This window comes from Cebidichthys violaceus, unplaced genomic scaffold (genome assembly GCF_023349555.1).
Source record: "Cebidichthys violaceus isolate CVI_PGR_0920_01 unplaced genomic scaffold, fCebVio1.0.p SCAF_20, whole genome shotgun sequence".
NCBI lineage: Eukaryota > Metazoa > Chordata > Actinopteri > Perciformes > Stichaeidae > Cebidichthys > Cebidichthys violaceus.
In genome coordinates, this window is record NW_027176373.1 from 7,558,523 (window position 1) to 7,586,377 (window position 27,855).

The window sequence follows — 27,855 nt, forward strand, 5'->3', positions numbered from 1 at the left end:
TAAAACTATTGAGATTTCAGAGTCCTCATGATAAAAGCATGCACAACCAAAAGAGCAGCCAATTGAGATGACAAGACAATCTGCCATTGCCTTTAAAGGATTCAGACATAAAACATTCCTTTGAACAGTCGACATTAATGACCCTGGTCTATCATAGTTTAATCACCTAAATAAAACTTGCTAGTGGTGGTCTTTAAAAAGCTCTGTAATAAAAACATCAAAAGGATATCACACAGTGCTCTGGAAACATGTGCCTGCATACAAGAAAGGGGAAAAAATGTAGTAATGCATTTGATATTATGTAAGCCAAAGATAACTGCTATGTCCTTGACAGATCACTGCAGCAGAGTCAAAGCTGTTCTTTCAATAAGGGTCAGCATTGGTGAACATCCTGCACAGTAGCCCAGAGCTTCAGGATGTGCTTACAGAAGACATGTGCGTACTCTGCTCAAATCTGTTTATTCTCTCTGGGGTCTGGAGAGTGATAACCGAGAAGAGTTTGCCATTTCTGCTGCTGCAACCTGCAGTTTCTTTGGAAGAGCTGTTTACTCGACCTTGACAACATTCACATAACTCCTGTGAGTGGAGAGTAAAAAGTGTATCAACATTACACAGAAAACGGCTTGCAAAATTCACTGGAATTTATACTCACTGTACTGCATTTATGTCCAAGAGTAATTGGCTATTACTCATTCGCAGGATATTACTTATCCAAGGTGTGTTTTCATATTAAACTAGCGAAGTCTTAACCTAAACAAATAATCATAATTTCAACCAGAAAATGCACACTAACACAGTGCACAGCTGAATTTAACCTCCCCAAAAACATACCCACAAAGCGTAGAAGTATAGCCTATTAATTGGATTTATTTTAAAAATAATACGTCCTTAATTACATTTCAATAAAACTGTTTTCATAAAGACTTTGTTCCTGTTACCCGTTAGCCATCTTTTTCGTGTCTCGTGGTGCATCAGGCCTTTTTCAGCTATGTGCCTCAGTGATGGTCTTTCTCTTCTTCTTTTTTGTCTTCTGTCACCCAGTTCATTGCAATGTTGCAGTTGTTGTTTTGATTCTGCCTTAGTATTTGTCCGATCATCTTCCCTCCACACCACTTGTCATCCTCACTCAGCAGCATCATGTTGGCTCTTTCCAATAACTCTTTATTACTGACATGGGTCTTGCCATTGATTTCGGAGGATTCTTGGGAGATGCTGCATTGTTGTCAGTGACACTTACTGGATTATAGAATAACACAATCCAAGCAGCATTTACATTCCCAACAAAATATATTTAGCAAAGCAAATTAGTTTGTATCAAGGAAATTTCAGGTGAACACTAAACAATGAAAAGCAGTTTGTTTTGTTACTCCTCTCTTTTGCGAAAAAAAGACGTGTTAGGAAATGAAATACAGTGCAGGTATCAACAATGAGAAAAAGTAAATCCTTGCACTTCATTGTGCATTACTGTGGAAATGTTTATTTTTGCTCATTTTTGTTCACTTCAAATATAAACTGTGTTTTGGGAAGCCAGGGTGGTAGTCACTGCCTCAGTGCATCTCCAGGGAGGACAGAGACAGATCAATTTTAATTACTAAGTAGTGTCTCAGAGAGCATGAGAGTAATGGGGATTTAAACAGCTCAGATAGCTACACTCACCTCCGGGAACCCAGAGCGCCACAGACACAAAATATAGCACGACTCCCACAGATACACCCAGCAGAAAAAAAGAGGGATTATGAAAACCTGTGACTTATATAATCGTGATGTTGACAGGGGTCGCTGCCTTTTCAAAAACTGATTCTATACATGACGCGGTGTAACTTCATGAAAGGGTGACTGATTATTCTCAGAAGCGTAGGACAGGATGAGGACGGCACTGTGTTTCCATGGAGATAAAAGAGAAACCTCTGGGTTAGAGCACAAGTTTAGATTTCAGGGAACAGGCACACACACACACACCTCTGTAAAAGAGAGCTGACCAACTCTTTGTTAAGCTTTCAACTAGTTTAACCTGCAGCGATTTGAGAGAGTGTGAGGCAGCGATAGGAGCAAGAAAAAGGGGAAAGACAGACGGTTAGAAGGGACGCTGCAAAGGGAGATCACTGCCAACTGGATGTTCATATCAGAATAGTGGGCTGGTTACATTTCACAGACAGAGAGGTTGCCTGTTTGCTTTGTAGCTGCAGCGACAGCCTGCTGCACATTCTCTTAGGTCTCCTCTTACCTTGATAAGAACACCATCTGTTAAAACTCATGCAACTCTTAAAGGCAGCTCGCCAGTTGTTCATAAATGGACATCTGCAAAAACATTTTTTGGTGTAAAAGGGTATTGTGCTGCAATTCAGAACTGAGAGTACTGAAGCAACAAGCCCAAAAGCTAAAAAATGTGCTGCAGCAGCCGAATAGATTGCAACGTAATGTCTTAACAACAAGCAATAACAGGGTGTTTATACCCTCTCTGCAATATGCTGAAATGAATGAAAACTACACTGCATGTCTGATAAGTGGAATTCTCCCTCATCCTGCAACTGTTAAGAAAAAATAGAAGAAGAGCCCCTTGTGTCTAAATCCCCCTGCTGCAGAAGTTGTAGTGTTCTTCCCCTTGATGCAGAATGTTGCCAACCAGTGCAAGAAACGCTACCTTCATTATAACAAAGTGTCTGTGCTGTAATGAGCCAGCTTTAGAAAAGTGAATAAATTATTGTTAGTGAGGCAAGTGAATCTACTGTTTTGCATTCCCTCTCCACATCGTATCAGATGTTGTTTAAATGTCCGCTCCAATTAATCCCCTTTTATGGGAGAAGAATTAGCTGCAGGACTATTTTTAGAACCAATAATATTTTCTGATTTCTGTCCGCCACACAGACGGAGATTATTTAAATGGGCTCCCATGGGCCATACTCCTGAACCTACTCTAGCTTTTGTTTGAAAACTTGCTTATAAGCACATGCAGGGAAAAGAACCAGCAGAGAGTTATTGACATCTTACCTTAACTGACCATTGATTACCATGTCGTTGATTCACTGGTACAGGTTAGAGGCATAATATATCACATTCTTTTCAATCTAGTTCAATTTCCTATCATGATCAATGCTTTGCGTGTCTGTGAGTGTGTTCCTAAATCAGTTGGATGAAGTAAGTTATAGTAGTTATTGACCCTCAAAGGGAGGTGTTCATCGTTATAATGAAATATGGTCATAATTGTGAATGAAGCAGATAAAAAAAGACAGGATAGACACAGACAGAAGTCTCCATGTGGGATTCAGGCCAAACCTCGTTATCCCACGGGCATACAGCCATTTAATGAGTCTATAGAGAGCATCAAAGAAATAAGCTGTGCAGGGACACCAAGCCTTATTTTTTTGTACATTTAGAAATGCCTCAAGAGGCAGCCAAATGTGCAAAGAACGAAGGAGAGTTTTTTTTCTTCTTCTTTTTCTTATAATAACTAAATTGGTATATAAGTATAGTATAAGTAGTACAAACCCACAGACTCATCTTCAGCAGAAATCTGTTGCATTTCACTGTGACTGGAACCTGCAGTGTAATGCAGGTCTTGCCAACATAAACTCACACACAAACATACAGACAGTCATGAGGAATGAATCTGGCCTGGAGACTCTGTAAACATGTCAGGGGACATTGAACAGCTTTATCCACTATTAGGAAGAATTTACAGCACCAACAGGTCTATAAGTTAAAAAGAGAGAGAGTGAGAGAGGGGGTTGGGGGGTATTTATGTTTGAACTATGATCAGTGATCAGTGATCAGATAAGCTGTTTGAAGAAATTAGTGGGCAAACCCTGATATATAACCTGACTCCAACATCATGATCATCACTGATGAATAAGTCATAACTGGATGGAACTTAAGCCTGATTAAGTAATAAACATACAATTTCTGAGATTTAACCCTGTTGTTTTAGGTTGTAAAACTGACATATTTTTAAATCTTAAAAAAATAAGCACAAGAAGCCTTATAGTTATCAGTAAATTTAGCTTTACTGTATAAACTGACATATGTTGTTCTTTTCTACTGGTTGACCATCAATTCAAAGTGAAATACTATGCCTTACATATTGTTGATTGCAGAATTGTGTTTATAACCTAGCCCTATTTAGTTAAAAAAAATAACCATGGTAGATTAAGTAATATCAAAGGTAATGCTCTTACAATAATCCGCTATGTCTGGCTGTCATTTCTTAAATAAGAAAAACTAAATGGGAAGCTGGAATTGTGTGCGATTTTCATTTGTTTGTAGGAGAGGCTGAATGTCTGGCTGAGTTGCTTGTTTAGATGATTTCCCCCCGTCTTGCAGTGCCACAGTGCTCAATGCGTCTCCAAGTGCGCAGCAGCGCGCCGCATACCGCTCGCCAGGCATCTGGCTGTTCCGCGTTTATTCTTGGATTCGCTGCTTTTCGCTCAATCATCCCCCAACAGGTGAATAAGACGAGTGGGAAAGAACATCTGTGAGAATACGCCCTGGGGAAAACTGGACGCGTTGCTGAAGCAGGTGTAATCCACCGAGGAAACTTATCGCTTTCGTCTCTTGCGCGGTGAGCTGAATGCGGAGTGCGCCAGTTTGCGTTTCACCCCCCCAAAATAAGACCGGATGGAAGTCGTGATGAAAACTGACCAAATCTGGATGGACAGTGGGACAGTTCAAGTCTCCAAAAATGAGATGGGAGAATGCAGACTAGACTGAAAACCAAGAGAAAGACGGACTGGCATCACAAGGCACCAACACATTAACGGTCTTCATGCAGATCCACACTGCAGTTTTCACATTTGGGGTAAGCTATCAGGAAGTTGAGGCGAATTATATTTTTAAGCTTGAAACATCTGTTGTATTAGTCCTCACGTGGTGTCGGGATATTTTCAAAAGGAAGAACGTTGATCTCGGTGAGCGAAGTTTAATGCCCAACATACCAAAGGTTAGTAATTTGCGCCAATGAAGGCTACTTGAAAATTCGCATGTTTTGTCTATAAAAGGCTTTTCACGCCAGACGGGAGTAGACTATACAGATATCAGATGCAACTTGTTGCCTTTAATGTCCCTCAGTTTGTAATTGGCGGAGGACCCCAGCAGGCAAGAAGAAGAGTCCTCTCTCATTTTCGCAACCATTTTTATTTCCATCCATGCTATTTCCTGTAAGCTTTCTCACGCACAAACATAAAAATGTCAAAATCTCACCTGTGAGTGTAAGCATGGCGCCATTCACTGGAAATGGCCCATGGAGTGTTGTCGTTAATTAATGCATGCTGGACCATTTTATAGTTGTTTTACTGCTATTGTAAACGCAGGGCATGCTTCTGTAAATAGGCTTCTTGGATTGCTGGAACGCTAAACTATCCATTCTGTGCTGTCCAATAAATGGTATACTTTCAGAATAAGAAAACATTTGCCCATCATATTCCCTGCCTCTACGCTTGAGTGATGCTGCACTCTATAACCGCTTCGATTTTCTATTTCCAAATCATGTATCGATTCCAGGAAAGTGTGATTAGACTAGAAAAAGGGCCCTCTGCACAGAAGGCTGAGCATGTGTGTCTTCAATAATAGCACACAGTGATATCAGCAGACCATCCACAAATCCACTGGTACTGGTGTTTTGCTCAGTGGGCAGTCTATATATATATATATATATTGTGGCAAATTATGTCCAAAGTTCACAATCAATTCAGTGTTTTTTTTATTGGCAAAAGCCAAATTACAATGACACAACAGTGTTATAAGCGCAGCAAAAATAAATGCTATATTACCTGATATAGGCTACAAGACATCTGTCAAACAAACACTAAAACATACTTCTGTCTATCCTTTATATTCCCTAGTGGAACAGTGAATCCAGAAATCACAAGACACAAATAGGCTATTGAGACCATGACTAGCAGTGAAAAATGAGAATTAAAAAAATATATATTTTTGAATAGAGTTGAATATTCAAATCTATTGAAATAATATTTTGATTTATTTTATGCTTAGAATATGTTTAACGCTGTTGCTGAGGAGAGGGCTTATGTTGTTAAAACATGTGTAGAATCAACAGACTTTTCTTACTGTGCATGCATGTTTTCAGCATAGTGCATGATTTTCACTTTACCCTCTCAAGATAGATATTCAGTGGTGGTGACTGCACTGCAGTCAAAGTGGAAATGTTAAACAAAGGGCTATAGCAATATCAAACTAATGCCCAGGATCTCAGAAATCTTTCTTTTCATGATGAAGTTCTTTTCTTTAAAGGAGGAAAATTAGAGGCACCTTAGGGCATCCCTAAAGTGCCACCTTGAGTGTAAGAGGAGATGACAGGTGACAATGGGGGAAAAGATGTTGCTTAGGAACACTTGTCGACAGTTAACTGCATGATGTTCCTTTGATATCCATTACTTTGGTGTTATGTATTAGCTTGCATTTGAGCCGTCTTAAATTCCTGCTCTTTCAGCACATCAGAATGTGGCCATATTAGAGTTGCTAGTTCAAAACCTGAACCTCTCCCACTCTTTACAGGAAGTTATGTTGGCTGGGAGTAACTTCCTGAAGTCTTGTCATCACCGCAAGGTTGCCAGTCAACCAGCGGAGACTCCAGCAAGTTACTGCGCCAGCCAAGAAATAGTGAAGAAAGTAACCTCCGTAAAATCACAACATGGCGTTTTTACTCTTATTTTGTCCAGATTAAACAAACAAGATATAACCTCTTAATTAGTGATCTTTGGAGTTGCTGTTGGCTGGAATGTCTCACACTGAGCTTGGATAGGTTTCCAGTCTTTGTGCTAAGCTAAGCAAACCCATGCTGGCTCTATCTTAATATTTACTGTACAGACACAAGACTGGCATCAATCATCTCTTCTAACTCAGCAAGAAAGCAAGATAGATCCTTAAAATGTGTTATTTTAGAAAACCGTGCTTTTACACATTTTTATAAATTGCATTGCTGTTCTTCTTCTTGTTCTCATGAACTAATTGGGCTGCTGTGAATCCACTCATTATTTAATGAATAGAGGCACACAGAGGTGAACAGTAATGAGTTATCCTAAGACAGTGAAAAGACAGGCGGCATTACGCACCAGCTACTTGAACTCCTTTTTTATATTTAGTAATATGTAACCTTTTAGACTTTATCTTGTTTAATGTTTTATTCTTCACCCTCTCCATCTCCTGCACCTCCTGTTTTCTTGTCCTCTCAGTCCCCTGTGGTTTTAAATCCTCTAAAGAGCAATAGAAAATGGCCAATCCCTTGTGTTTGTATTCATGTTTTTGTGCACCTGCTCAGTGGATATAGTCAACTCACTACTGATACTTGTTTTAGAATGAGCTCACTATTATGGTTGCATAGTCTGAGGACATCCAAAGGGTTACTTTATTTTTAGGATTAACTTAACAGATTTACAAATGCTACTTATTTATGTAATTATGAACACAATTTTTCCGTCTTTTCTTCATGGTCAGTATTTAATTATGACAGTGTGTTTGTAGATCTCACCACTGCCATATTACAGAGATCTTGACCTGTGCCTTAGGAAACAATCACTGTCACTGTGAGCTCAGTGAAGCTGCACAGTGCTAAGTCAGTTGATGTCAATCAATTAGCAAGCATCACTAATGACATTTTAGTCATTAACTCAAGAATTAAAGATCTTATCATCCATTTTGAGCTGCAACACTTCAAGCCTTCATCTCTCTCTGTCTATATAATCCCTTCACCTCTGCTCCTGTCGTCTTCTCATCTTTTCTTTTTTGTGAAAGTCAATACTAACAACATGTGTCTTCTTCCTTTAACACCTTTGTTCCGGTCCCCTCTAGTGTGACCTCCCCCAGCTTGGCAGCAGCTGTAGCAGTGTTTACAGAGTGCTGGTAAGCTGAAGCCCAGGGAGATGTCACAGCTGTACTACCGGCGGACTGACAGCTCCTCGTACCGGGATCGCATCCCGCTGAGAGTTGTGCGGGCCGAGTCGGAGCTGTCACCTTTGGAGAAAGCCTACCTTGGAGCTGTGGAGAAGGGAGACTATGCTAGTGTCAAACAGGCTCTGGAGGTATGTGTATCTGTGTGTATAAGTCCATGGAAGAATGGATAATGTGATAAACACAGCCACTGATCCTCTAAATTATGGATGGATGGATGGGAATTAAAGCCTTAATCTAATTGGATTGATTTAGAAAATATTAGAAGATTTATGGGTAAAATGTGCAGCCATGATTATCCTCTACTCATTTACAATAACATCAGGGGCATTTATTTACCTTGACAGGTGTCAGACATTTAGTAGACACAGAATATTGCTAGACACCAGCTGTTTGGTAGTCCCACAGTACCTGTGGGTACGTGTTTGCTCTCTCAGAGCAAAATTCTGTAGACTTGGAGTTTCTCTGTCAGATCTGAAAGGTGTGAGGTGTTAACATTTCCGTTCAAAAATCAATGTGTATTCTCTGTCAATTACTATTTTCCCTTATAATCACTGATATTCTATCAAACAAAGTCCCAGAGTAGCACTTGAAACAAACCCTGACTTTCAATCACAACCTCATTTTGCCAGGAGGCTGAGATCTATTTCAAGATCAACATCAACTGCATCGACCCTCTCGGCCGCACAGCTCTGCTGATTGCCATTGAGAACGAGAACCTGGAAATTATTGAACTATTGCTGAGCTTTAACGTCTACGTCGGCGATGCCCTGCTGCACGCGATCCGCAAGGAAGTGGTGGGAGCTGTGGAACTGCTGCTAAATCACAAGAAGCCTAGTGGTGGCATGCAGGTGAGGAGGGGAATGAGGGGGATGGAAGGAGTTTTAAATTAAGAGTGCTTTATTCGTGAGGAAGGAGTGTGTCAGTGCAAAGGCAGTGAGCTGCTGACAAGGCTGGGGGACACTAGCAGAGAAACTAGGATTGTTGACGTTTACTTTCTCTCCAGAAAAAATGCATTTCTTTTTTCCAGTTTGTCAAATCATGTTTTGCTAATTTTAGCACTAATTTATTTCTCTTTTTTTGTAGTTGATACATTTATATCACCTGTAGTGATCCTATTTGTGTTTGAAGGGACCTGTGCCAGTTTTATGTGTAAAAGGTATAATAACCTTTTATCCAACCGAATATGACATTGGACAGATGCACAACTCACACCACGTGTACTGTTTATCATAAAAAGTATGAACAGTGATTTATAAAAGTAAATTAATAACAAACACTCCCGTGTCAACAATGAGAACAATGAGCTGAAAGTGCACAGTGGCCTCAATACCAAATCACTGAATGGTATGAAATGCAGTAACAAAACTGCTTCTCATTGTGTAGCTTGCAAGCTGAATGCAGTTGCCTGGAACTTTTTATACCATCTAAAATAATTGACCCAGTATAGTTGGAAACAACAAAAGCTGACACTTCAAAAGGCTAAATAAGGCTTCTTCTGTCTTTTGGAAAATGAACAGGTCTTACATTTAAGACATTTAATGAGTATGTTTACTGAGAGCAAGTAAGATGTAGACATTTTATCCAAAGTTACAGTATATTTATTTAAAAAGAATCTTGTAAGGATTCAGAATACTACTGCTCATTAACAAAGCCTTCCTCTAGTCTTTGAGAAGTGCCTGTTTAAAGCTTTTATTGCTATAATCCAAAACAAAATACAGTGTAATTAATTGCAAATTGGTACTCCTTTGCACTGATTGCTCTCTACTCAAGGAGCATTTTCTTGTTCTTGTCCCTGCCACACATGCACTGTGTACATACTGTACAAACTGGAACCCACAAAGGTACAGGTGTTTTTAGCTTCATCAATCAACTGAAGGGGGGATGTTATTGCTGGTTCTGTAAGAGCTGCGTTTGTCTTTGATAATATAAAGTGAAATAGTGGGGGGGGGGGGGGGGAATGAAAGGGAAAGGAAGCATATATTAGGGAACAAAAGAGCACAAGAGATGGCTCAGGCTTGTTTGTTAAATGGAGAGAGACGGAGGGAGAATGAGATACAGAGGCCAAAAATATCCATCCGAACCCCTCAGCTGTGACATCTATCAGCCGCCGCATTTCGCTTAATGTCTTTGTGAGATAGGGCTTCTTCTCGTGAGTGCCTGGTTATGCTTTAAAATAAGGGAGCAAACTTGGAAAAATACGTAATTGTTGGGGTTCATGGGGCCGTCACCCAGAAAAGATTCGTTAGATTAAGGGTGCTTTGACATTCTAGGTGAGTGGGCTGTTGTGTGGGGGGAGGAAGATAGCAGAAGAAAATGATTGGACGGGCTTAGTACTGCGACTGCCACAGATACTGGAATGATTTTCTTTTTTTTCAAACCATTTGATTTAATGATTGCTGTTGGGATGTAAAGACAGTGTGCAATAAGGTTAATTAATTACATTTGAAAAAGATGGATACACTTTGCTATGTGTTTATCCACTACATCCCAAGTAATCCCAAAAAATATTACCAACATCACTAATGCAAAATAGCCATGTTACACTTAAAAGAGCCGACTCTGTGATTAAGCTCTTTTGAGAATCATTTCCGATCAGTGGGGTAACGATTGGTGGGCTTGCTGGCAAACATTGACTCGACATTTCGGTGAAAGTACAGAACAAAATGTGGCGCAGCGAAACTATAACTCTGCTCCCCCTAATTGAATAGTGGGGATGCATTTGCTCCACATGCTCGATTGCTCAGGCGCCTATGCTTTTTCCCATCACATGAGTTGGTTGTGAAAATAGATCACACCAAATTTCCTCAAGAGAAGGTCATTGATTATATTAAAAGGCTGTCTGGGAAAACATTACATTATATCCGTTGCCATTGTCTTTTCTGAGATTTATTAGTAAGAAGATTAATTCATGCTTTGCTGGAATTGTGTGTATTTATCTTTCCATTTTGCAGGCTGTCTGAATGATGTGTTTGTAATAATCTCACAAGTGTTGGGTTATTTGTTTTCCGCTGAACAGTGCACTGGATATCAGCGTTTTAAACAGCTTCATGTATTATCCTCTGAGCACAGATAAGCATCTGTCAGAGGCACAAACACTGGAGCTCACAGTGTTTCTCAATTATAAGGGCCTTAGGGTGCTTCTGTGTTGTTGTTTTTGTCAGTCTTTTCATTTTTATGGGTTACTCTGCAATCTACATGTGCACATAAAGATAGTTACGTAAGGAAATCCCTCTCCTTCTTACATAGAACACAATAACCATAATCACACTTGCTTGAATCCACAAAGACTTGAGCTTGTTTTCTGCAGTGTCACTCAAAAACAGGACTGCTCAGTGTCCTACTTTATTCCATCTTGATCTAAACAGCGTTTGTGATGTTGTAGAATGACAGGTGAAAGCCAGTAGGGAGGCTGGAAAATTAGCACAGTGAAAAGAAAAAAAACACTGTGCTTTTGCAGATGCTTATCTTAATCAACAAGGTGACAGTGGATACCTCATTCTAACATAAGTAACACATATGCATTACATGGACAAGTGGGCTATAATTTCATTTCTTTTCTCCATTATTATCATAACTCCACATCTAGCCTGCACTCCTCTTGCTACGTGCTTGGGCACAGGCCAAGGCTGTTTGATGTAGATTATTTGATGTCCCTCCTCCTCCCACTCGGAGAACAGAGTATATAGCTTATTAGATCCCCCTCCTCTGCGAAATATGACGACCCTCAGACGTGGCTTTGTGCCACTCTTTGTAGTTGCTGCTGCACTGTGACTGCTCTGAGAGTAAACTACACAAGTAGTTAGTTTCCACATGTTAAATGACTTTTGGATGCAATATGGATGATGCAATCTTCATGAGAAAATGAACCAATCCCCTGGGTAACAATTCTTCATAGGTTGTTTCTCAGAGAGTTTCACTGATATTATTCCTGTTTCTAGTCATGATAGACTACTTTAAAGTGAAACTTTTTTCAAACAGCCTACGGTACAATAAACCTCAGATCTTGTCTTAAATGAGACTTGTGCATTCACATCTATTGTCTTTCAGTCATTTATTTTAGAATCAAACAAAATCTATATTCTATAAATGGCTCTATTGGGGCTTTGTCAGTTAGTCCACCACTTTGGTTCAGACTTATCTCAATAACTGTTTGATGGATTTCTGTGAAATTTTGTAGAGACTTTCATGGTCCCCAGAGGATTAATTCTAAAGATTTTGGTGATCCCTTGACTTTTCTTATAGCGCCATGAGCACATTGACATAGTTGCCTTCAAGCGAAGAACCTCAACCTATTGCTGGATTGCCATGCAATTTGTCACAGATTACAGTGGTGCGTAGAAGATGAATCTGAATGACTTCCGTGATCCCCTTACATTTCATCTAGTGCCACCAGCAGGTGAAAGTTTTCACTTATTCAGGGACATTTCTCAACATCTACCAAATGGGACAAAATCTACAGATATCCATGACTTCCAGAGGATGAATGTTAATGACTTTGGTGATACCCTGACTTTCCCTCTAAAACCACTTTGAGGCTCACATTGTATTTCTTTAATTTAAATGTCTCTCTGAGCTTGTTTATGTCACCATTAACTCAAAGCACTGATGTGTCACAGAGAGGCTAGCATGACTGTACACTCTAAGTCTTGTTATTTCATGCTTTTCATGCTAATGAGAAGAGTAACTATTGTGTATCCCTAATAAATCGATTAATACAGGAAACAGTGCTGTATATCGATTTACAGCACTGTTTCAACTCTACTTTCCTAGTGGATCCACTCATAGTAAGACTCAAATAAAAGCTCTCACAGGTTTTTTTTTCACTTGTCCCTTGTCACCAAACAGTGATTTACTGTCACATATGGCTTCTCGTGTAGAAAGCTGCCAGTAGAAATCCTCCTGCTGCTTACCGATTTTTTTGTACTATCAGATGAGAACACCTGGTTGCCTCTGAGATATCAGCATATTGGCAGTTTTGCCAGTTTACCAAACCTTCTGTCTGTCCCTTGAAATACACTAATACAGTCAGTTTTGCTATCAAGGGTTTAAGTCAACACAAACCCTTATTATTATTAATAAGGACATATGACAATTGTAATATGTGAGTTAATGTAGTGTATGAGTAAACTGTTTAAAGTTTAAAGGTAAAGTTTTGACATTTGACATTACAACTTATCAAACTGTTACACAGTAACACAGCTGATACACTTCCGTGGTTGTGTAGTTAAAAGTAGTAGTTTAAAGAGGACATTAGTCTGAGTAAAGCTCTCTGACTACACTATCCCCTTATATCTTTCCTCTGTCTACATCAATTTGCTAAATAGGTCCTAACCTATCACACAGTTATCCTCCAACAATTCTCTGACTATCCTCTCCCCCCATTCTCCCTCACCGCAGGATCAGATAATAGTATACTTCAATTAAAAGAAGTGAAAAGGGCCGGCTTACTCGTCTGCAGCCTGCAGCCGCTGAATGACATGGGAATAGCAAAAGGGGCTTAGCTGGAGTGGGTGATAAGAGGAATAGGTGGACTCAGTTTTTTTCTGAGCATAATGATTCCCTGTGAAATGTGTGAAATACTGATGCTTTATATTACATTTTGGCCTACACTCTTTACAGCTGTCTTGATATGGAAGACATTTTGTTTGTGACTTTGACCAAAGGCACCATTTCTTGCTGACAGTTGAACTGTTTTCACTGCAGCTGCCAAAAGCTGTAATATTTTTCTTTTTGTTGCTTATTCCATTTATCTTTGCTGTAAAGCCCTTTGAACTGTTCTCTGAGGGGAGAACAGTTTAGCCAAACCAATTACTGTACTTCTACTGTGCGCTGAGCATGTCAGTCAAACATGACAGAAGGAAAAATTTATCTGAGGTCTTTAAATTGATGGTACATCACATAATGGCCAAAGCCATTCATTCAATATATTTGTGGTCTAAAGATTGTTATTCTGTGCTCTTACTGAAAGGTTCCTCCGATCTTATTGGACAAGCAGTTCTCTGACTTCACCCCTGACATCACTCCCGTCATTCTCGCTGCACACACCAACAACTATGAAATTATCAAGCTTCTGGTGCAGAAAGGTGTGTCTATGCCGCAGCCTCATGAGGTGGGTATACCATTTGTAATTTTGTATTGTCCACGTGAAACCCTGTATCACCAAGATATCAGCAAACGTTCTGGGAGCAAACAAAAGTCTTGTGTGCAGAAGGATTAAAGGGCAGTTTTGACACTACTTCAGTGGGGTTATGAAAGTGTTTTATGAGTCAATAAATATAATCGATTCAGATGATGCAGAAGATACACTACTGGATATTTACTCAACAGCAGCAATTTGTATTTTCAGTGAGGTAGTTACATAGTATACACTACAGTATACATGTCATTAAGTATTTGTATTAGGATCTTATTTATAAGATATTATCAAATAATTGACACCAACTTGATGTCTATTGATTCTGTTAAAGCCCAGGGGTTTTCAGATTAGATCACTTTAGAAGCAAAAGTGAAAATGTTCAATATAATGTGTAAATATGTAAATAATTTATAAGGTCAAAAACTCGTTGGTTGGGCCTTTAATGTCTAACAACATATCCAGTATAGTTGACATAATGGATACAGTGCTTGCATTGCAGGACCGAAGCCTGATCTATTACTAAATGCTGGGAAGCCTCATTAACATGTGTCCATGCTTTGTTTGATGCTGCAGGTGCGCTGTAACTGTGTGGAGTGTGTGTCTAGTTCAGACGTGGACAGCCTGCGGCACTCGCGTTCCCGCCTCAATATCTACAAAGCGCTGTCAAGTCCCTCACTAATTGCGCTCTCCAGCGAGGATCCCTTCCTCACTGCGTTCAGGCTCAGCTGGGAGCTGCAGGAGCTCAGCAAGGTGAGGAACGTCCTTTCGTGGGATTTGATTATGTTGCATTAATTAACCTCTCTGTGCCCTCTCATGATACCATTATGTGGCATTCAATGGCTTGTCCATTTATTAGCTCAGCATTAATATAAATTGCTCTCGGTAAATGTCATCTGATGAAAAAATAATGAAAAGGGTCAGCGATGCAAATTCACATAAATAATTGCAAACACTGGATCCTTGCCTGCTATAGTTTGTGATATTTCCAGATGAAATATAAAACCCAAAGTTCATTATCATTTTTGTTTTTATAAAGCTAAAAATGCCAGGTGCTTTCAGGACACAAAATCCCCAGATTCAAGATTAAATTTAGAAACACCACTTCTTAGACCTGCACTCAGACATTTTTAATATAATATATTGACTTACATTTCAGCTGCAAGGTTCTTGCAGGACTCTTGGTGTTTAGCAATTTCTGTATTCTGTGTACACTTTTTTTAAGGTGGAGAATGAGTTCAAATCAGAGTATGAGGAGCTGTCTCAGCAGTGTAAACAGTTTGCCAAGGACCTCTTGGACCAGACAAGAAGCTCCAGAGAGCTGGAGATGATCCTCAACTACAGAGATGACATCAACTTATTGGATGAAGAGGGCAACACCGACCTGGCAAGACTCAAACTAGCTATCAAGTACCACCAAAAAGAGGTAAGCAAGATACATACTATTTGTGTATAGGTACAGTACATGGCATTCATAGCTTTCTAACTGGATCAGATGGCAAAGGCTGTGAGAATCAAGGCTAAGTGAGTGAGTGCCATAGTGTGACATCTGTAGTTTATTTGATAATCACCCTGCTATTATATCACAATTAAAACACGAGAACTCAATAGTTTTCGAAGGACAAAACATGAAAGACTTTATAGAAAGTAATGGGAAGGAAGCAGATAATATCATCCTCTTGGCTATCAACAAAATTATCTCGAACACTAGAGTGCCTCTCAGTCAAGTGAGAGTCAGAGAAATAAATATTACAGTTTTAGCCTGTAAAATTCTGCATATAAGAAATCATCTTGTGTTTTTTCAGGCTTTTCCTCTAGTATTCGTTTTTTTCCCTTCTGTCCAGTATTGTTTGCTACGTTATCTACTGTACAGCTTGTTGTTAGATTTCAATGCCACATGCTCCAGGCAACATACAGTGAATGTTGCCAGGGTAAGACTGCCAAGCCTGCTGTATTTGCTGCACCAAGCCAATGTCTTCTCACAGGTGTTACTGCCAGCCAATAAAAGCTGGTGTAGTGATGTTAGATTAGCATCAGGTTCTTTTTTTGATGGTGCCAGACACTGGTTAGGATTGTATCTTTTTTTTAGCTTTGGCAGCTGAAGAGATGCAAAGCTTGAATTTTATTACCAAAGCATTAAAACTGTTTAACAAGTTAACTCTTGATTTCATGTTAAAGCAATCTTGATTCAGGATGTCTACTTCGTTAAAATAACACAAAGATGGTATTTATTCATTCAAATCAAGTCAGTCATTGTGTCACTGAAAAGACATTAGCCTGTTGCTAAATGTGATATTTAATGCAGAACATGTACAGTACATTTGGGTTTAATGCGCAGGCAAACAGGCATTAATTAAGTGATAATTACTTTCACAGTCGAGTTTCAGTTTCCTGAAGCCTCCCAATAAATTGGACTATTTTATTCAGCAACTCTGTTGGACCTCAGTTGCATTTTAAACACACATGAATAATTATGAGGGAAATGGTTCAAACCTGATAACTCCATTGCAATATTCCCTTTACAGTCCACTGATTTCATGCTTTTGTTTCTGTTGTGTGATAAATGTTTGTCAGGTAGATCCAGGAACAATTGCTAGAATGGTGGTAAACTGTTAACACCCCAAAAATGTTAGAATTGTTACTGGTGAGGAATACAAGATCATACATCTGCATACTGAGTCTTTTGTAATTAGTTAGTTATGGCTCTAATCACTTTACAATTATTTAATTTTTCTGCACCTGTTAAAAGCTTAGTGCTGTGGGGGAACATAAAAGGGTTACCAGAAAATCATCTAACTGATGCATTAGCTGTTCTTCTGGGTTTAATGGGATGTAATGAGGATGCAGGAAGCCCGGTTATAGCGTTGCTAAGTTATGGGATGGCTGATGGCTTCCTCAGGCAACAAGAAAGAGGTCAAATAAGTGTTCCGCTGAATATAAAGGTGAAGCAAAATTATGTGAGAGCCGACACATTACTCCCAGGAGCGTTTTATAATTCATTTGTCTGTCTTTGCTCAGAGCAGATGCACTTTTGGAGGCGTCTTGATTTATGACTTTGCTCTTTCCCCCCTCATCCATCCAGTTGTTGCGCATCAAACACAGGTTGGTGAGTGAGCATATTGAGTCTCAAAAGGACAATTGAAAGTAGTGCAACAGGTGCACATGACGATGGACAGTCCCCTGTCATCTTACCCATCCTCTCTGTAAATCCCTCATTTCACAAAAGTGTAAGCAATCATCCCCTCCTGCTGTTGGTGCCACAACTGTTGCCACACATCCCTTTTCCCCAGGGGTTCTTTAATTATTCAGACGATGTCCCAATATGCCCTTCTCCTGCGTGCTATCTATAACACCCTTCAATTGAACCGGGACCTTGATGGAGGACAGTGTCTCATGATATGAGTAACAATCCACCCAGCTGTCCTTTTTAGATGATAAATGTCTCAGCAGCCTAGTTGGTTAGCAATCATTTCAAGGTGGAGTTATTCTGTTAGAAATGCTATTATAGAGTACTATAGTGTATTAAATGTAGAAATCTCCGAAGCAAATTTTTCTTTGTAAAGTCAACAAGTGAAAATCAGACATTGCAGCAAAAGCATTTTAACATTTTTCAACCTGTTTCAACTAATTCCCAAAATGTAATTACATTGTCTTCATTCTAATAAAGCTACCTGCCTTATTATTTCTTTTTTCAAAAGTCTAATTCTCATTTAAAAAATTACACCTTTTAATATGTTGATTTCTGTTGGAAACTGCACTTATTTTGATGACTTGATTTACAGATTTCTTGCAGAATATGTAGTAATGGAGGTAATGGTTTTACCTTTGTAGTTTGTGGAGTGAAGATACTCTAATGGAGGCTGTGTGAAACTGGATTTAATATAAATTCAACCACACAAGCAAATATTTCATGAACAGTAATAACAGTTGTCTTGGCAGCGCTGTGCCAAAAGGTGTAGTATTTTGTGAGCTATTTCTTCAGTAAATACTTCATTGAGTCAGAGAGAAGCAAAGTTTGAAGTGTGTAAAATGTGTGAAGTGTTACGTAGCTTATCAGATTTTGACCATAAAATTGCAGCCCAAAAGAGAATTTTCAGTGGAAATCGTTTAGTAGATCTGTCAATATCACAATGTTTTCTGCTGCAGTCACCTGAGAAGGTCAAATGTGTTCAGAGTAAATATATGAACACACACTCACAGAGGTATTTAAAGTGATTGCTTTGTGCCTGTGACAGATGATCTTTAAGCCAGACTGGGTTTTGCCCCCCGCGAGGCATCGAGTGTTATGTGGACGCTTAGTTGGACTTGAAAGGCTTGTTTTTTCAGAGAACAGTCATTGTGTTTAGGGCATTTTGTCTGCGGTATGATCAAAACTCATCTCTTTCAGCAATTTTCCAGACAAACACTCAAGCTCTTATAATTGGCATGACACTCAGCCTGAATGTGTGATTTTTTTTATTTTGTATTATTGTACTGGCTGTGACTGAGTGTTGCACTGAGTCACAGGGAGCATGTTTTTGACCCTCAACGGAAAAAAAACGACGGACATTTCAACTCTTAACCCTCTTATGTGTGTCGTTAGCGTGCACGCTCGCTTAGGTTTTTAGTATTTATTCTTGCATCTGTGTGTGTTTTTCGGTTTTGCTTCTGCTGTGCTCACAGGGTTTAGAAACGCAATTTATAATGGTCTGAAGAGAAATCTCCACAGGCCTCCGCTCTAAAGAGCAGAGCAAACAGAGCAGTCTGCGCTTTGATGCAGCGGGAGGCCAAATCAGATAAATATGATCAGTAACACAATAAAGTGCAGATTATCCCCTCTACCTCCCTGAGGGTTTCAGCAGTGGATTATTCTCATTTGTACTGATGTACTTGCAAAAATGTAGGTGAGTACATTGAAGATTCACAGTGAGAGCGACGCCAGACTGCCTCTTTAATGTTTGAATTCGTCAGAGGCACATGCTGTAGTTTGACGTTGCCCCCTTGTGATATGTCGTAAAAACTGCAATACGATATTTCAAGATGTTTTTAATGCCTCCATTAAATGGAGCTAAAATTGCAGTAAGAGGAATAAGTGTTATGTAGTGAAGGACCATTAACACTCAGCACTTATTCACTGCAACAGAAAGATCTGTCTTCCCAGTTCAGTCTTCAGTGTTGAGCAATGTTCAGCCTTCAGATTGTTTTGTTAAAACAAAAGAAATAGAACTCCACTTGATCCCAATGCAAAAAATACTCACGCAATATATTTGTATTATTGTATTATTTGTATTTATAATAATCTCCCTCATATTATAGTCAGACTTTCACTCGGAGGATGTCGTGCTTTTTGTAATGTGATTGTTACTGCAGAACTATATATATATATATATATATATATATATATATATAGGTATTTACATTTTATAGGTGGACACTTTCAGCACCAGCCTTTGTGCTATGACACCCTGTTTTTGTGTAAGCTTGAGACCAGTTCAGCTGCATTAAAGGTGACAGACAGTATGACCATCAGTGTGTGGGTTGATTCGGAAATCCTTTTTGTCAGATAGAAGTTTACGTACATCGTGGTGAGGTAACTTGTGACAAATGATGAATGGATGGATGATAACTATATCCTACAGGGAAACCTATGAAATAACACCATACAAGAAAAGGTGATTGTGTAGATGATCTTGGCATTTTTTGTATTACAACTATTATCAAAGCCAATCGCAACTAAAAAATAGCCAGCTGTAAGTTGTATGCTTGTCAGTGTGTGTCTGTGAAAGCGGAGTAGAAGAGTCTCAGCAGACCTTTTATGTTGGTAATGCTGCAGGGGAACTTGTCTTCATAGAGCTAGAAAACACCCTTCAAACATTGATAGTTTAATCACTGTCCTGGCACTTTTGGGCTGTTGACAGTGGAGAGAGGCAGGAAAGGGTGTAGAGATGCACTTTCTCAATGGGACGTAAGACCAGGAGGGACTCTGATTGAGTTGTGTGAACATGCCACCTCAGGCAAACATGACACTTTATTACAGCTGAGTTCTGGAAGTGATTGTGACAGACAAAGGAATGGTGACATTTTTTTTCACCAGAAAAGAGGAATATAAAGAGAGGTTTGTATTGGAAAAGAAGCTGTTCTTAATGAATGGAAGTAATTCAAATGTTACAGCAGCGTAAATCAAGGAAAGAATAATAACCTGTATCTATACGAGGACAGTGCATTTTACCACTTGCGTTCTATAAAATCAAATACTGTGAACAAAAAAATGAATCTTGTAAAGGTACATAATCTCCTTTTGGAGATTACATTATTATTGCAGCTCATATGCCAAGACAGCATGGATACATTTCCTAATTATGGTGCAAATTAGCTTAATTTCTGACCTCATTAGCATCGCTGTCAGTGTTTAATGTATCATGCTGATTAAGGCAAGACATCTCAGGCAACTCAAGTACCTTTTGTTTACTATCATTAATTAGGAATAATGTTCTGACAAGAAGTGAAAGATGAAAGCTACAAAGGAACATTTTTAATTATGAATGGGCCACTCGCTTGTGCGATAAAACTATAAAAAACTATCTTTAGATGGAAACAATTCTATCTATAGTGGCTGAAGAATTTAAAACAATGGCTCTTTTTATTGTATTATTTACTGGGATCAAGTACTTCATTACAAGACTCAGCCTGCACCCATGGGTCTGCTTCAGACTTTGGTTGCAACTTAACGAGGTTAGCCATCTTGTCTATAATAAGGTTCACGCTCAAAGGAATTATATGAAAAGAGAAAATCAACAGGGGAGCTTTTTCCTTTTTTCCTTTATTTTTCCAGTCAGAATATGTTGATGTGTTGGTGATACAAAGAGTTGAAGCTGTATCATTGATCATATTCTCTCTCTCTCTCTCTCGCTCTCTCTCTCTCTCTCTCTTTCTCTCTCTCTTTTAAAAAGTATTCCTCTTCTCCACACATCCATGAAATCCATCTCCTATATTCCCTCTCTTCTGCATTTCCTCTTAAGTGTTGTGGCAACACAGTAGTTGAAGTATGGAAATATGAGCAATTTTACTCCAGACCCCAACACAGTTAGGGATCTCTGGTTCCCATGGTAACAAGGCTGCAGAGTTGGTGAATCGGCACCCAACGATGCCGGTCGACACTTTGACTCTGGTATAAAGGCTCAACGTGATATTTCACAACGCTGTTTGTGCCTTTGTAAGTGTGTTTGCATGTGCCCATGCTGTTAAACTCATTCACTCAATACACAATGAGTTTGTTTGTTTGTTTGTTATCTTTAACGGGAATGTATTCCAGATACGTCTAGATGAGTTTTGATGCATTGATATTTTGGTCTCACTGATCATTTCAAACCTGTACGCAGTTCCCAAGAAAAGCATGGCAATGACCTAGACAAAATTTTCCTTTATTCTTTTCCTTTTAGCCCTCACATAAGGTATTGATCCCACAACATCTCAAATATGCAATAACACAACATATTTTCCACATGTTTAATCATTTTGCAAACATTTTGAATAACCTTGTGTGTAAGGGAGATGAAATGTTGTCTGTTTAAAATAAGTTTCAATCTTATTCAGACATCTCGGGAAGAAGTACTATGTTTTTATCTCAAGAAAATCATTGAGAAATGCAATGCAGTCCTCTAAACAAGACTCTCTAGTTTCTTGTAGATTCTTTTTTACTGACCTCACAGCCTGTAGGTTCCTTTTCTGTCAAGACAGCCTTTACTTGATTTCCTTCTAAAATATCCATGTGTGTCGATGATTACTCTTTACATTTTGACACCACCAACACATCCCACTCCTACGTTTGCATGCTCTGAACTGGAACTTGCTGCAGTTGCTAATTCTGGCAAGTGGTCACTAGGGCATTATGTTCCGTGTAAAACCACTCAATAGCTTCAGGCTGAGCATGCTGTCTCCCTGCTGGAATCATACCTTAGATTAGAGTGCTAGGAGTTATTTTTTATCTCCCTAGATCAAACAGAAAAGTATAACTGTTCTCTTATTTCTTTAAGTTTGTAGCTCAGCCAAACTGCCAGCAGCTTTTGGCGTCCCGGTGGTATGATGAGTTCCCCGGCTGGAGACGACGCCACTGGGCCGGGAAGTTCTTCACCTGTGTCTTCATCGGCCTCCTCTATCCTGTGTTTGCTCTCTGGTACCTCATCGCTCCTAAGAGTCGCCAAGGCCTCTTCATCCGCAAGCCCTTCATCAAGTTCATCTGCCACACAGCATCCTACCTGACCTTTCTGTTCCTGCTGCTCCTCGCCTCACAGCACATTGTCACCACAGAGCAGGACAGGCAGGACAGACAGGGCCCTGCACCGACCACTGTGGAGTGGATGATCCTGCCCTGGGTGCTGGGTGAGTAAAATAAGTGAAGTCTGATGCATCCTATTGACTTTAATGATCCCCAGACTTTTCTTCCAGCGCCACCATGAGCTTGACATTTGTGGTTTTTAGGGAAACGTCTCTACAACTATTGATTGGATTGCCATAAAATGACCTCGCAGAATTAATTGTCATTACTTTTTTGATCCCTGGACTGTTCATCTAGCTTCAGCATCAAGTCAAAATTTGAATTTGGTTTCATTACCAATACATTGGTTAATGACCCAATAGCTAAACAAGTAATTACATCCATCCCATCAGCCTCAGCTGTACTTTGCACTTAGTGCTGATCTAATGTTAGCATGCAAACATGCCAAACTGAGATGGTGAACCTGGTAAACATTATACCTGCGAAACATCAGCATGTTAACAGTGTCATTGTGTCTTGTTAATCAAATTATAATGCATTCATATAATCCATGCCCATCCAAACTGAAAAAGCTTTAACTCCCACTCCCCTGAAAATGTCTATGCAGGAAATAAACGTGACTTTTATTTGCACAACCTTGGATGCAGCAATGACTTTTCGAAATACTACCTGCTCGCCAATCAGTATGGTATGAGGATATTTAGATCTGACAATCTCTGTATTGCCAGGTTTCATCTGGGCAGAGATCAAACAAATGTGGGATGGTGGTTTCCAAGACTACGTCCACGACTGGTGGAACCTGATGGACTTTGTCATGAACTCTCTGTACCTGGCCACCATCTCCCTAAAGATTGTAGCCTACACTAAGGTAACCAATTAGTAAAAAGTAAAATAGACAGGTGCAGTGTAACATTATAGTGCTCTCACTTTATCTGTTTCCATCCTCTGTCCTGTTCAGTACAGTGGCAGTAAACCGAGGAACCAGTGGGAGATGTGGCACCCAACACTAGTAGCTGAGGCAGTGTTTGCCATTGCAAACATTTTCAGTTCCCTGCGCCTCATCTCGCTGTTCACAGCCAACTCTCACCTGGGGCCACTGCAGATCTCTCTGGGGAGAATGCTGCTGGACATCCTGAAGTTCCTCTTCATCTACTGTCTGGTAAACACACAAACGTTTGCACACAGACGGGAATGTAGTCATGCATACAGAAACACATGGATTGGCTGAAATAATTGCATCCACTTGGCACACACTCTTCTCTCTTTCTCCAGGTCCTACTAGCATTTGCTAACGGGCTGAACCAGCTGTACTTTTACTATGAGACCAAGGCTTCAGATGAGAGGGGAAAATGCAAAGGCATCCGCTGTGTGGAGCAGAATAACGCTTTCTCCACGTGAGTTCACATAAATCCAAACTTGCTTGCATGCGTAGTCTAGATGTGTGATGTTGTGAAATTAAGTGGCAAAGAAAGAGAGAGTTGTGTATCTCTGTATATTGCTGTTACTGGTTGAAAAATGTGTGAAAACAGGTGCTAAGAGGAACTGATGTTTTTGCAGACTTTGAGTAACACAAATATTTCCCTGTTTCCCTTGCAGGTTATTTGAGACACTGCAGTCTCTCTTCTGGTCAATCTTTGGTCTGATCAGCCTGTATGTGACCAACGTAGATGCTGACCATCAGTTCACTGAGTTTGTCGGCGCCACCATGTTCGGCACCTACAACATCATCTCACTGGTGGTGCTCCTGAACATGCTCATAGCCATGATGAACAACTCCTACCAGCACATTGCTGTGAGCACAGATGAAACACACTGCAAACAAAAAGCCGCACGAGTGTGTGGAATAGATGATGTTTGTGTTGTGCCTTTCATGTGCCCTAATCTTGGTTTCAGGATCATGCAGACATCGAGTGGAAGTTTGCCAGGACAAAGCTGTGGATGAGTTACTTTGAAGAAGGGGCCACTCTGCCAGCCCCATTCAACATCATCCCCAGCCCCAAATCATTCTGGTACCTCATATGCTGGATCAAGAGACAAGTGTGCAAGAGGACCAGAGACAAGCGCCCTGAAACCTTTGGAACTATTGGAGTAAGTCAGGTGTCAAATACTAAAACACACATTTATGTGAGTTTCACAGAGGTAATGAAGAAGAAGAGTTTGCTTGTCTGTTTTTTTTCATCGATACTTGTCAATGCTATCAATTCAAAGTAGAAACCATAAATATCTTTTTATAGCACAAGTCTTTCTTGTCTTATGCTGCAACACTCAGGGGCCATATGCAGCGAGACCCACAGACAGCAAAGTGTAATACAAATGTGTGATACCGTGAAGAAAAGTAAATATGCCCTTTCTCTCATCTCCCACTCTTTTACTAACTCGTGCTCTCTGGCATCTGATTTCTGTGCAGAGGCGAGCAGCAGAGAACCTGAGGATAAACCATCAGTATCAGGTAAATGTAGTCTTTTTCAAAGCAAGCTGAAAACAATTACTGTCCTCTGCTAGTGTGTGCTTGTCTGTGTGTGTGTGTGTGTGTGTGTGTGTGTGTGTGTGTGTGTGAGAGAGAGACAGAGATCACACTGCTCTTCGATGCCTTTCTACACTTTCAATTTCTATCTGTCAATAGAATGATTTTGCGATGTCTCACACAATAGGCCTAACAATTACACCCAGTGGGATGTTCATCACCATTTTCTGCAGAGGATTTCCTATTTGCCCATATCTGCAGGTGGTTATTGAAGCATTTTTGTATGAGATGCAGCTTGAAATGTGTTCCCTTTTGTGCGTATATATTTGTCATCTTTTTTCTGACTCACTGACTGTGAGTTTTGTATTGAAGCAATACTTTCATTCAATATTGGAGGATGTCGTGTTGCCTTTTGTTTCACGGATGTAGGAGGTGCTGAGGAACTTGGTGAAACGTTATGTGGCCGCCATGATCAGAGATGCTAAGACAGAGGAAGGCCTGACTGAAGAGAACTTCAAGGTAGGCACAGCTCCTACAGAGCAGAGAATAAGCGTCTTTAATCAATATATATTAACAATAGATCACATGACTGTAAAGGGTTGCTCATAGTGACGACCCACAGAGAATTTTCAGCCGACTCAGCAGTCAGAGTTCAGGTCGCTGTTTTGGTTTTCCGTCCCACAATTTTGCTGTTAGATAGACAGACACAGATAGCAACGAGCTGGTGAACATGGTGGAACATTTAGCTTCTAAAAAGCCAGATATTTCCCTCAGGAGTTGGTAGAGACCAAAACCTGAACTACTGTAAAAGAAGAGTGAATATTAGACACATTCATCAGGTCGACACAGTCAACACAAAAGTAGTTTTAAAGTTGCTCTGTAACTGCTGGGTGGGTAAATAGGCCACTGTGTACTGATAAGTTTGCCAGCTTAAAATGAAGTTAGTGTTTGCTACCCTTAAGTAGCCTAACAAATAAGTTACTGCAGATTTAAAGATGTTTGAATTGCAATATGTGATTAGTCAGCAATAAAATACAATGGCATTTTCAAAATACAAAAAGATTTAAATCAACCATTATTCATCAGTATAGACTTTTGGCTTTTTAAGGCATATTGTCAGTACTTGTCAACTGTGATTTTGATCTTCTAAGATGTGGAATTGCCATTAAAAACTTCTCATATTCGAAATTGCTGTATCATTACTTTATGAATTACACTTTCTACACTTAGTATTGACTGAGTTAGAATGTAATCAATACTCTACAGAGTGCCTGGAAAAAAACAGCTACTGAGGCTAATATAGTCAAATGAAAAAAGCATTCATTAATTTACCAGGGGAACTCACTTTTTGCTTTGCTCTCCCAGGAGCTGAAACAAGACATCTCCAGTTTTCGTTATGAGGTGATGGGCATGGTGAAGACAGGGAAGCCTGCTCTACAGGGGGCAAAGGCCAGTGGGAGCTCAGCGGAGTCCAGTCTTGCTTACCCCAACGCCTCGCTCAAGGTTTCTCCCTCCCCCCAGTGTGGCCAGGTGAAAAGCAAACTCAACCGTTTCAAGATCATCGCATCCATCCTCAAGCAGGGCGGTTCTACAGCTTCACCCAGGCCGCCTGAACCTTCCAACGGTCTACCTAACGGACTCGTGGTCTCTGATGAGAGCTCCAGCAAAAGCCAGAGGAGAAATTCCCCCAAAGATAGCACTGACTTTGGCTTGTTCCAGAAACGCCACTGGAGTGGAAATGAAGCCACATTAGGTGCAGGAGAGATTTCCAGAGACATGTACTCTTTGTCAGAGGAGGCAGGGGAGTCCGGGGGCTCAGACGCAGAGCAGCAGGACAAAGAGCATCAGGCAAGAGGTAAGGATGAAAAAGAACTCCTGCAGACAGAAAAGAAGGAGGAAGCTGCAGTAAATGAGGCCCCAAATGAAAACAACGATGTATCGCAGGCCAACAATAGCTCAGATGTAGGTGGAAAAAAAGAGAAAAAGGACAAAGAGAGTTTATCCTCAGTAGCTGGTGGATGTTTGTCAGTGTCGTCCAGAGAAGAAGCATAAGCTATGACGATACGTGGATATAACTAAAGGCCAAGTAATGCTGGACTGAAGAAAGAGAGAGAGACAATCAATGTGAGTTTCAAGTGAGGTTGTTTTGCAAATAGTCTTAACTTTTCCAGTTATTACCAAACTAATGATCAGATTTGATCTTTGGAGACTCAGAGAGGCTTTTGGCTTAAGTGTTTTAAATGCAGTTATGTTAGAAGTGGAGATGCAGCAAAGGTAAACTGAGCTCTGTGTGAGCATAGCAAGGATTTAGATTTTAGGATAAAGTCACCTTATCGCATCCCCACTGGTTGGAAAGTAATTATTTCCTGAAACTGATCATATTTAACGTCTCTCTCTCTCTCTCTCTCTCTCTCTCTCTCTCTCTCTCTCTCTCTCTCTCTCTCTCTCTCTCTCTCTCTCTCTCTCTCCCTGTCACTTACCTGACATGTGTCCTTCTTTTCAAGTTCCTTCATCAGTCTCTCTCTACCTCTTTTCCTTTCCCGTTTATCTCTACACCGCTTAACTCTTCCCATCCTTATCTCACTAGAACAATAGATGTGTTCTGTTTTAGACCCGACTCTCTGCCTTACTCTGTCTGTTTCTGCACTTTACACTGGCATACAGTATTTCAAAGATGTGTCAAGGTCGGATCATGCAACAACAATTCTGTCAATGTTTTTCTATGCAAAACCTGGGATTGGAGGACAGAGGTACAATTAACAGTGACAGGTCATGACAAGTATTCTCATACGTAAAGTTGAACGTGGCCGATGAAAAATAATGGGAGCTACACCATATGAACACACCCTAAAGCAACATATTATGATGTTTTATCACTCCCACAGAAAATTGTTATTTTGAGAAATTGTTTTTAACTGATAACTTTTAGATGTCATGTTAGTTTGAATGAATGAATGTTGTTATAGAAATTAAAACATAGATCTCTTTATTTGTCTTTTTTCTTTTGTTCGATGCAGATTACAGACAGATGGTGACATGCTCGCTCATCTTGTTAGGATTTTACTTTTGCAGACACTATTTCATTTTATGTTGCTGCTTAGT

General features: G+C 39.9%; 1 protein-coding gene across 2 annotated transcripts; it reads left to right on the plus strand.

Annotated features, from left to right (window-relative positions):
• The first annotated feature begins 4,343 nt into the window (after nt 1-4,343).
• On the plus strand, nt 4,344-27,742 carry trpc4a (transient receptor potential cation channel, subfamily C, member 4a). 2 transcript variants are annotated; one of them, XM_068715976.1, is made up of 15 exons: nt 4,344-4,792; nt 7,801-8,030; nt 8,532-8,750; nt 13,871-14,011; nt 14,612-14,788; nt 15,261-15,461; nt 22,048-22,393; nt 23,018-23,157; nt 23,248-23,448; nt 23,562-23,683; nt 23,886-24,081; nt 24,183-24,377; nt 24,697-24,738; nt 25,183-25,272; nt 26,119-27,742. In XM_068715976.1, the coding sequence occupies exons 2-15, from the start codon at nt 7,872-7,874 to the stop codon at nt 26,803-26,805; spliced, it is 2,916 nt and encodes a 971-aa protein (XP_068572077.1). In that variant the 5' UTR covers nt 4,344-4,792; nt 7,801-7,871; the 3' UTR covers nt 26,806-27,742. The 2 variants fall into 2 exon arrangements, with proteins under 2 accessions (XP_068572077.1, XP_068572078.1); XM_068715977.1 differs by lacking the exon at nt 4,344-4,792 and adding an exon at nt 4,805-4,933.
• The last annotated feature ends 113 nt before the right edge of the window (nt 27,743-27,855 follow it).

Excerpts from the sequence above, each read along its gene's own strand:
- trpc4a (XM_068715976.1), top strand. The coding sequence starts at position 7,872 with ATGTCACAGCTGTACTACCGGCGGACTGACAGCTCCTCGTACCGGGAT. Across the intron at positions 8,031-8,531 it reads GTGTCAAACAGGCTCTGGAG|GAGGCTGAGATCTATTTCAA; the intron begins GTATGTGTATCT and ends TCATTTTGCCAG. Across the intron at positions 23,449-23,561 it reads TCCTCTTCATCTACTGTCTG|GTCCTACTAGCATTTGCTAA; the intron begins GTAAACACACAA and ends CTCTTTCTCCAG.